Source organism: Hevea brasiliensis, chromosome 18 (assembly GCF_030052815.1).
Source record: "Hevea brasiliensis isolate MT/VB/25A 57/8 chromosome 18, ASM3005281v1, whole genome shotgun sequence".
NCBI lineage: Eukaryota > Viridiplantae > Streptophyta > Magnoliopsida > Malpighiales > Euphorbiaceae > Hevea > Hevea brasiliensis.
The window spans coordinates 49,600,354-49,611,430 of record NC_079510.1 but is presented as its reverse complement, the minus strand read 5'-3'; the positions used below and the strand labels follow the sequence as shown (position 1 = coordinate 49,611,430).

The 11,077-nt window shown below is 31.9% G+C and overlaps 1 protein-coding gene across 1 annotated transcript; it reads left to right on the top strand.

Annotated features, from left to right (window-relative positions):
- Positions 1-703: 703 nt before the first annotated feature.
- On the top strand, positions 704-8,714 carry LOC110635109 (putative nuclear RNA export factor SDE5). The gene is made up of 12 exons (XM_021784322.2): positions 704-1,032; positions 1,990-2,574; positions 2,744-2,769; positions 4,432-4,509; positions 5,153-5,226; positions 5,440-5,687; positions 6,559-6,641; positions 6,961-7,017; positions 7,373-7,440; positions 7,556-7,662; positions 7,748-7,818; positions 8,302-8,714. The coding sequence occupies exons 2-12, from the start codon at positions 2,007-2,009 to the stop codon at positions 8,416-8,418; spliced, it is 1,497 nt and encodes a 498-aa protein (XP_021640014.2). The 5' UTR covers positions 704-1,032; positions 1,990-2,006; the 3' UTR covers positions 8,419-8,714.
- Positions 8,715-11,077: the final 2,363 nt, after the last annotated feature.

The window sequence follows — 11,077 nt, the reverse complement described above, 5'->3', positions numbered from 1 at the left end:
AGAAAAAAATTTCATAAAATGAGTTGTAAATTTATATTAAATTATTTTATTTTTTATAATAAAATAATTATATTTTATAAAATTAAGAAATGATAGAATACACCATAATTTTAATAAAAAAAATATATTATTATAATTATATTTAAAACTTATATTTTTTAATAAATAAAGTTATATTTTATAATAATATATTAAAATAAAATGGGAAACTCAGCCGTCCTGCACTCCTTGGTGAAGAAGTTCTCTTTCCAAGCCTTATTTTACGCAGGAAAGAAATGAAAAGGCAATGTCCCTATATTTATTAAAAATTTTAATTTAATTAATTTTTAATTTTTTATTTAAATTAATTCAAAATTTTAAATTAAAGTTTAACTTACTTTATAAATTAAGAAAGTAAGTTTTTTTTTTTTAATTTTTAGATTTAAATTACAAAATTTAGTTAAAAATTAAGGAATTAAATTTATTAATTTTTTTAAATAAAAAATAAAAAAATCAGCATATAAATTTTAATTTTAAAATTAAATTAAATGTAAATTAAAATTTCGAATTAATTAAAAAAAATAAATAAAAGCATCTAAATTTTACTTGTGAGGGCTCAATTTGAACATTTTGCCATTATATTTTTTCCCAGGATAAATAAAATCTAACGTGATGCGTGGACTATAAAATTGGGATCAATCAACAACTTCGCGAGGGGGGGGAGGGTCAGGGTTTCTACTTTGTACTTTATATTTTTATCCACGCGCCGAAAATACAAAGGATATTACACGCTCCACGAGGAGCTTTCAGAGGAAGTAGGAAGAAGGAAGCAGGAAGCAGGAAGCAGGAAGCAGGAAGCTAGCCAGCAGTATAAATTGTATAGCAGTTACAATGAAGACGCGTTAAGAAGGGAATCAAATCCCACTGTTGCAGATAAGCAATTGAGCGCCAAAGGAAGTTCATTTTGTTTTTCCGCTGCTCCTCCTCATTTACTCACTCGAAACCTCGCAGGATAATCCATAGCGCCTCCAATCTCTCTCCTTAACTTCTCTGGTAATTCCCTTCAATTTGCATTCTCATTCATAGATAGAAACAGAGCCCGATTGCGGTGTTTCCGTTCTGATTTTGATTGATTGGTTTTGTCAATTTCTTTTCTCTCTCTCTTTTTTTTTTTTGGTAATTCGTTAGATTTTGAATGCATTTTGTCTGTGTACTCTGCTTGCTTGAATGAATGAAGTTTTAATTTGTTATTTCTATTGAATTGAAATATCATTGATTGTAGATATCTGAATGTGCCTCCTGTTGATTTCTTTTTCATAGTTGATGAAAGTGGCTTTTAGTGCGCGATTTTGTTGTGTTTTCGGAATGATATGGTTGCTGCTTAGGTTAAATGCCCCAATCATTAATAAGCCAATTGAGTGTATGCTGGTGGCTGAAACTTTTGCCTTCTAAAGCAGCCATTTGGTTGAGGATATCACATGTAGTTTCATTATTTAGGTGAACACGTTTCACATTGTGGATTTGGCTTCTCTTTATTTCGTTTGATACTTGTGTTATTAAGGATAGTGTTGTTGTTGGCTTATTTATGAATGGTTGTATTGAAAGTTAATGGTAGCCTCTGGAACAATTTCATTATTTTTATTGCTTTGCATAGTTTCAACAATTTTACTCCTTTTAGTTAGCAAATATGCATTTGAATAGTCATTCTTGTATATTGAGCATTTAGAGAGAAAAGTAATGCATATGTGTAAATGGGGTGAGCAAGTCTTGCTGAGCATCTCTATAAAGCTGCCTTTGCACCTAGCAAATAATGTGTTTTACCTCTCTCTCTCTCTCTCTCTCTCTCTCTCTCTCTCTCTCATCATTTTCTTTCCATTGTTTTGATTTTGATGTTTCATTGCCTCTTTAGCTATTTGTGTTAAATTATAAATTATGTCATCCTTCCATGTGAAGTCCTGAATTGCATATTAAACCCACCTTTCTCTTTTTTTTTCCCCCCCAAATTTTCAGTTTCAAAATATATTTAAATGGAAGCATCTATTTTGAACACAAAATATGAAGATAATGATGGAAAGGCGTTGAAAGCTTTGTTTGAGGCATTTGGCTCCTTGTTTTCTCTTCAAGATATAGCTTCTGCTTATTACAAGGCAGACCAGAATGCAGATTTGGCTTGTGAAATCCTTTATGACATGCAGGAAAGCACCTCTACCTCTTCTGTTGTTGCAACCAATGGAGGGGGAAGAAGTGTAGAATCTTCCAAATCATCTTATGATATAATTTCTACGAGATCGTGTTATGCAAATGGAAAGTTCAGAGCTTCAAAGCAAAAATGGCGTCCAGTTTCAGGAGGCACTATTTCAAGCATTCTTGGCAAAGAATATACTAAGTCCATGCCAGTAGCCAGCAGTTCCTGTATGGGAACCAAACCAATGAAATTGGATGCAAAGGAATTGCCAGCGTCTGAACTATGGGGAGAGGAAACTAAACTGAACCCATCAAAGAATTATCATATGTATAAGGATATGGAAAATTTTCTTTTCAGAATGCTAGGAGATGGTTTTCAGCTGGAAAGAGATGAGATTCGACAAGTTCTTGGTATATCGTGCTTTATATCTTTGCTATTTGTATTTTATTTTGGGAAAGATTGGGGGGAAGGGGTTCATATTCTTAAGCGATGTATTTGATTTTGCATTATATCATGTTGCTGCAAGTAAATGGAGTATTTAGTAAAACTGCTGATCAGGTTTTAATTTTGAATATGCAGATAAATGTGGATATGACATTGAAAAGGTATGTATACTATACTTTTTATGCTACAAATGCCCATTTATTTTCCAATCGCATAACTATTTTATCAAAGGAAAATCTTACATATGCTCATTGCCATTCATGTTGATGATACTTATACGTGCCCTATATACTATTAGTTAACATTTACTTCTATCACGAGATTGGAAATAAGCCACTATTGTTGGTTTTTCAATGATTAAGCCTTATAGATTAGTTAACTGAAAAGACTAAAATGGTTCCATGGACGAAGGCCTTGATAAATGAGGGTAGAGTCACCAACCACAAAACCTCAGGTGCAAATGTGATAAAATTTGTGATTACATCTCATCATTGTGTATACCCTCAAAATTTTTGTCCTTGATCACTTTTGAATGCCTTCTCTTTTTCCCCCCATTTTCTCCTTAAAAGCCTGTTTCTTTTTGGTGCTCTATTCTATAGCGGCCACATGTATGGCTATATTAAAGGATATAAGTTTAAGGACCTTTGTGGCATGGAAAAATTGAATTGAAAAAGGAATAGAGTAGGTTTTTGCCCCATCGTATCATATCTGCTTGCTTGTCAACCATCTGAATCAACTGCTTTATTGTTTTCAGCATATTCATAAGAAATCAGGGGGTGTTCCTATTAGGTTGCCTTCCCTATGAACTTTACTCTTATCTTCTGTCATCTTCCTTGTGATAGCAAGTTGAATCTCAAACCAGACCTCAAGTTGTAATTTTGGGAAATTCAATTGTGAATTCTTCACCTCTTTCTCTCTTTCTCTCTCTCTCCCTCCTTGTCATAGATGTTTGGGGATTTTAGAGCCTACTCTATAATTCATTAGTTGTAATATTGACATCACTTCTTCTATTTCCTTAGATCTGGTTGATTGCCTTTTCATATTACTTCGTTGGTGTTTTAAATGTTGATTTGGTTTGGTCATTTCAGATTCTACAGGGATTTTTAAAAAACCTTGCCTGTTTGGTAGATTGTTTTTTACTATTTCTATTTTTCTCCTTCCAATTTGTGCAACCCTTTTCCCCTTTTCAAGTTGGTAATGCAGTTAACTTTATTCTATCAGCTCTGATCCCTGTTTTTGGATGCATGGAAGCATATTTTAAAAACTATCAAATACTTAAACAATCTAGTATCATTAATTTTCATTCCAATAAAAGGAACGAAACACACATTTTAATAAGGTTTACTTCTCTGAACAGTAGGGGGTTTATCTATGTGTCCAATCATGTGCTAGGATCTTGCATTTAAGATAACAGAATCTTAAGAAAATATTAAATTGACCGAAAGAAAAAAGAATTATATCAATGTTTCTTTCATCTATTCCTTTTGTGTGGCACATTAACAAACCTAGAATATTGATCATATTTTATTCAAGAAAACTTGGGTATTCATTATCTACAAAAATAAAAAAATGTTAGGGTTAATGATTCTTTTCAATTTGTTCAGTTCCTTTTTTTTTGTTCTATTTATTTTTAGAAGCAATTTTTATGCTTTTCTTTTATAACTCAGAGAATGCAGCAAATGCTTGAACATCTTTGATGAACATGGCCGTACCTATTGTGATTAACATTTTTTATAAAGTATTTATGTAGACACTACATAGTTTAACCACTGAAATTTCATTGAGCTTCAAACTTTTTCTTTTATCTTTTTTGAACCTTTCAGAGTATGGAGAAACTGTTAGATTTGTCTGCAGTGAATTTGGAAGAAGAGAACAAATGCCTTGGTAAATCCACTGGAAAGGTCAGTATGTCTGCCAAAATTTAAGAATGCATCTTGTTGGTTGTAGCATGCTGAAAAGGCAGTTGATCCTCTTAACTAATTGAAGTCAAAGGGAAGGCCAATTTAATTAGTGTTTTATGGAGTAAGCATCAATTGGTATTACTTTAGATAATTTGTAAGGCATGCAACTACCACATCTTTGAAATTATGGATTTTTGAGATATGCATGTAGTGAATAGTTTCTTCTCTTGCTTTCTTTGAATCTCTGGGAATGGATTATAACAAAGTTTTATATGCTCAAATTTATATTTGTTCGGTGATTTGCCCTGAACAATATTGATTTTCCCTTCTGATTCTTCTTTGTCTGCTTGCTAGTATTGCACATTATCTTCAACTTGTTTACAATTTTGCTTAATCTAAAATGAGGAAAAAAAAAACTTGGTATTGCTTTTTTTTTAAGCTCATGCGCTTCTTGACTTTTAACTGCCATTTACACATTTTACAAAGTAAATTGAGGTATGAATGTCTCAAGTGTGCAAAAATGTTCCTAGCCTTTTTATACAGCAATAACTTTATGTTGAATATTAGTTTTTTTTTTTCCTATCTACCTATATTAAGCTGTTTGATTAATGCTTCTTTTTCTTATTAAATGTTCTTTTTACAGATGGTAGATGTGCATTCAAATTCTGAAGAACATTCATATCAATGCAAATCACCACAAATGAATTCCCTCGGGGGGTATGTTACTTGTACATTTCTAGTATGTTATTGTTATCTTCCAAGAAGGGGATGTTCATTAAAATTTATGCCATAAACTAGTTTTCCTTATAAAGAGGGAAAGATAGAATTAACTTATGATTTTTTTTTTTTCAGTATCCTGATGCTCTCTTTCTCTCTTCTCTCTCTCTCTCTCTCTCTCTCTCTCTCTCTCTCGTTCTTGTATTCATCCAGTGATGCAAATGGAATTTCAAACATAAATGATGGAGGACAACCTGAACAAGACGAGAGAAACGATCTTCAGAAGGAAGTATTAGTTGCATTGTTTAATTCTGCTGATAGATCTGAAGAATTATCTAGAAGAGCAGCAAAGGGAGCAAGGAGATCTAAAGTATTTGGAGAACTAGTGGTTGAACCTCCAAGAGACTTTACCTTAGAACACAAGACTGATTCTGTTGGTTCAAAGCAAGATAACGGCAATGGTATGTACTTTCTTGCATGTTTTGTGAATCATCATTGACCAAGTATTTTATATGGAACTTTGATGCAGGCATGCAGCCAGCAAGAAACTTTAGAGAAAGCAAGTTTAAAGAAATTTAGAATCATATAAATAAGCTGTTGGACTATTATTCTGTGACTTTTATGAGTCACAATTTTTAACCTTGTTGGAGGGGTGTAGGATGTACTTCTTGGTTATTACTTTTACTTTTTTACTTTAATGGTTTTATTTATTGTTGAAGAGTTCAGTATTTAATTTTCTTAGTTTTGCATTTGAAGTCAAAATTACATAAATATTAGGAGTTTGTTGAGTGTATATTTATATATATTCTTGTAGTATTTTATTTTCAGAGTTTTAGCTAGTAAAAAGGAAAATGAATTTACAACAATTGCTATTTTGGATTGTGTAATGTAATTCAACCCCAGATGTTATGCTTAAGGAAATATATTTAAAACTTAGAATATCATCACCTTTTTTTTGTCCAATTTTGCAAGCTGACTTTTATATAATTTTAGGTCTGAAATCTCTATTATGAAACCCTAATTAAGTTACATCAATTTATTCACAACTTACTGATCACAATGCTAAACCTCAATTGCAGAAAGCTCATAAAATCTGTTCTTTTATCTGTTATTTTACTTCCTAATTGTATTCATTTGCAAACCCTCGTATTCCAAGTTCATTTGTACTCTTCTGAGCTTTCAAGCCTACCCAAAACCAGTCCTAAATATTCTAGTTTGCTGGATGTCTTATATCAACCCTGCAGAAGGTATGAACACTTCAGAAATATGGGGCTTGATGTCCTTTTAACAGAATCTCGTTGGTTTTCATCCTGAGTCAATTGTCAATTGCAGATGAAGATGAAGAGGGTAGTTACCAGCAGCTTCGTAGGGCTGTGAAGGAGTATCGGGTCACAATGAAGGAATATTATAAAGCTGTAAGTTGCTTGTCCCATTATTGTCTCCTTAATCATCCTTACACAGATAGTAAAGGCTTTTACATTTATGTTCTATTAATTTTTATTTCTAATATTTAATAAAATTGATTGTTATTTTTGGTGCAAAAACTGTAACATACTTTCAATAATCTTACTAATGGATAAAATTTTTCTGCACATGAATAAATGATTCATAAATAGTTAAGGGCCTGCTGTGCTTACTTGCTCACTTGTTTATACATTTATAATCTGCAATATTGTTCGTGTCTTGCTTTTTATCTTGACATGATGAAATAAGCATATGCTTGTTTCTTCTCAGGCTGTCAACGCATTTGCTAAGGGAGACTATGATTGCTCTAACAAACTTATGGATGAGGTAAGGCTTCTGACTGTCATCACAAAGGAGTATAACAGTGTAAAAATTTGTTCTACTGATAATTATAATGTTTATTTTTTTCTCTGACAATGTGTCTGGCACTCAAAATATAAGTGAGGTTTACTTATTTTTCTCAGTTGATAAGGTGGGTGAACCCCAAGATAGAAACCAAATTGTGCAAGGTTCAAAGAGTATAAGCAGCAAAAATGGAAATGATTTCAAATGGAAGTGTCATGTGATTGACCTTTAAGCTATATGAATCTTTGAAGGGCTCTTGTAGAGATCAATATTATGTTTTAAATTTTCCCTTTGTATGGTTTAATGTTATTAGCTGTAAATGTCATTGGTGTTGCAGGGACATTTTTTTCATGGAAAGGCTCGCGAGGCAGATGAAGAATCTAGTCAGAAGATTTTTGAAACCAAGTTAGTGATTATCTTCTCTAGTGTTTGCATCTAATATTTTTTTATTCTCTTTCATTTATATTGTACTCTTTTGTTTTCTCTTTCCATAAATATTTATCTTTCTTTGTTTCTTCAGAAATGTAGATACAAAAGACGAATTGACACTTGACCTGCATGACCATGGTGCCAAGGAGGCAATGCGTCTTTTGAAGTGTCATCTTTCTTCACTTTCAGGCATCTCATGTATGTCAACATTACCTTGTTCTTTCATTTTGCTTTTAAATCATGTCAAATAACAAAAAATGATCCAAGTCACCTTTTGCGCCAGCAATTAAGTACCTGAAGGTCATCATTGAGACAGATGAGGAAGATACCTCAAAAGGGGCTCGTAGGAGATTGGTAAGTTTTCCTAATTTATTGAACCTTGCCTTTTCTGTCTTGAATTCAATGGGACTGATGGTGTGAATACTATTTTCGGTTCTTTTACAAGGATTTAAAATTTTCAGTTTGATAGAATGAAACTGATAATTGTAATTTTCTTTTTGAGAAGGGATATTTGTAATTTTTATATTACCTCTATTATAGAATTGAAATTCATGATTCTCCACAAAGATAAAACATAAATGAAGGAATGCCATGAATCATTATTGATTTGTAAACTGAAATCATTTTAGTGTTGTCAAGAGCTATATGTTTGCCACACTCTTCTCTAACTTCTTGTATGTTGATTTGTTTTGATACTTATTGTAAGATTTATTCAATAAGCATATTCTAATCTGTAAGCTTTAGTGCTAGAGTTTCAAGGTTTCTTTTGATTTCCAACCTACTACTTCTGATGAAAATTATAGGGTTACATTGACTTCAAGTTATTATTTTGCATAGGTTATGAAGCTGTTGGAGAAGGAATCAATCAAGTGGGCAGAAGGAGAAAATGCTGGGACACTATTAATTCGTTTAGATAACATCAACCGAAAATCATTGAGTTTTGCTAAAAGATAGTATGCAGCTTGGGATATTCGTGATTGCTCATAAATTTTTCATTTTCAACAAATTGCAAGTCACTATCGTGATGAGAAATGGGAAAAGATTTCCCCAGTGAGATACATTTTGAAAGTCAGGAGTTTTCTGTTTATTTTATAAGCTGCGACTCGGAAATTATTGTCAGAGCTTGTAAACTCGAGCATCATTCGAGTTGTCTCAAACTCCAGAATAGCACTAGATGAGGTCTAGGCATTGTTTTGGTTTTAATTTTTTGCATTTTGAGTATGAAAAATGCCTTTTCATTTAGTTTTTAATTTATCATCACACGAGTAATAATTTTAAAAAATAGTTAGCTGAGGATAGGTTTTTTTATTTTTAAAATCTATATTTAATACTAGCAAGCAATATGTAAATTAAGTAAATGGTAACCAATTTTTTATAAAAAGAACAGAAAATATTAGTGAGTCGTGGGTGGTGCGACCTACGATTAATATATTTAAACTGTTGATTCATACAAATTTTAAATATATTAAATAATGAAATTTATATGAATCAATGATGTTTTCATTTTCATTTTGATTTCCATTTAATTTTGATTTTATTTAAATTGAGATAATCCCATTATTAAAATAACTTTCTAACTTTTGTTAAAGAAATTAATAAATTAAATCACATGGATCTGTTTGATTGAATTAGGGCTAAGTATTCGATTCAAATTAAATTAAATCAAATCAACTGTATCATCAAAATTGAATTAATCGAATTATTATATTTTAAAAATCAAATTATTATATTTTAGAAATCAAATTGAATCAAAATGAATAAAAAATTAAATCGAATTGAATCGCTCTATTTTGGTTTGATTCTGCTTGAACATACTAGTTTTTGAGTTTTGATGGATTTTTTAATTTAGATTTAATTTTAAAGTTATTTGATTTGATTTTGACTTTGATTTGGGCCTAATAACAATTAATCAATCAAATTAAACAATATATATATATATATATATATATATATATATATATATATATAATTCATAAATTTCCTATAAAAATAAATCAGTTTAAAAATTAATAAAATAATTTAGTTCGATTTGGTTCAATCATTTTTTTAAATCAAACCGAACTGAAATAATTAACTCAACTCAACTAAGCCTTTATTCCAAAAATTTAGGATCGGCTATATAGTTCTCTTTCTCCATTTTAAACGATTTTGGATTAAATCCTCGGAAATGTGTAATGCTTCTAGGTCATATTGTACTACTCTCCTCTAGGTCAGTTTAGGTCTACTACTTTTTTTCTTTCTATCATCTAACCTAATGTGCTCAACTTATCTAATTGAAGCCTCCGTATGTCTACGCTTCACATAATCAAACCACCTCAATCTCCCTTCTCTCAACTTATCCTCAATTGGCACCACTCCTACTTTTTCTCTAATACTCTGGTTACAGACTTTATCTAGTCTAGTATGATCACTCATCCATCTTAACATTCTCATATCCGCAACTTTTATCTTAGACACATATGACTCCTTCAAAGCCAACACTCACTACCATATAACATGGCCGGTCGTATAGCTGTACGGTAAAATTTTCCTTTCAACTTATTGGGAATATTGCGATCACATAAAACTCCTGTGGCACGCCTCTACTTCAATCATCTGCGTTTAATCCTATGACTAACATCCTCTTCACATCCCTTATCTACTTGAAGGACTGAGCCGAGATATTTAAAGTGATTACTTTGGGACAGTACCACTCCATCCAAACTAACTCATTTCCTATCACTAGTTCGACCTTCACTGAACTTGCAATGCATATGTTCTGTCTTTGTTCTACTTAACTTAAAACCCTTTGACTTTAAAGTACTTCTCCAAAACTTTAGCTTTCTATTGACTCATTCTCGCATCTCATCTATCAGAACTATATCATCCGCAAACATCATGCACCAAGGGATACTCTCTTGTATATGTTTCGTCAGTTCATCTAAAACTAATGTAAAAAGGTAAGGGCTTACAGCTGAACCTTGGTGTAATCCAACTGAGATAGGAAAATCTCTTGTGTCCCCTTCCACTGTGCGTACAATAGTAATTGCTCTTTCATACATATCTTTCAATACTTGTATGTACCTAATAGATATCCTCTTTTGTTCTAACATTCTCTATAAGACATCTCTTGGAACACCATCATAAGCCTTCTCCAAATCGATAAAAACCATGTGTAGATCTTTCTTCACATCTTTATATTTCTCCATCAAGCTTCTAATGAGAAAGATCGCTTCCATAGTTGAACGATCGGGCATGAAGCCAAATTGATTGGGAGAGATAGAAGTGTCATGACATAGTCGATGTTCCACAACTCTCTCCCATAGCTTCATAGTATGGCTCATGAGTTTAATTTCCCTTTAGTTTGAACAACTCTGTATGTCTCCCTTATTTTTAAAAATGGATACTAAAATACTCATCCTTCATTCATCAGGCATTTTCTTTGAGTTTAGAATCTTATTAAACAATTTAGTTAATTATGCCACCCCCATATCTCCCAAACACTTCCACACTTCAATTGGTATTCCATCGGGTCCAAAGGCTTTACCTACTTTCATTCTCTTAAGTGATTCTTTTACTTCTAAAGATCTAATACTTCTAGTATAATTCACATTCTTTTCTATTACTTGTAGTC

Coding starts and splice junctions, on each gene's coding strand:
- LOC110635109 (XM_021784322.2), top strand. CDS start 2,007: ATGGAAGCATCTATTTTGAACACAAAATATGAAGATAATGATGGAAAG. Junction 4,510..5,152: donor TTGGTAAATCCACTGGAAAG/GTCAGTATGTCT, acceptor TTCTTTTTACAG/ATGGTAGATGTGCATTCAAA. Junction 5,688..6,558: donor AAAGCAAGATAACGGCAATG/GTATGTACTTTC, acceptor TGTCAATTGCAG/ATGAAGATGAAGAGGGTAGT.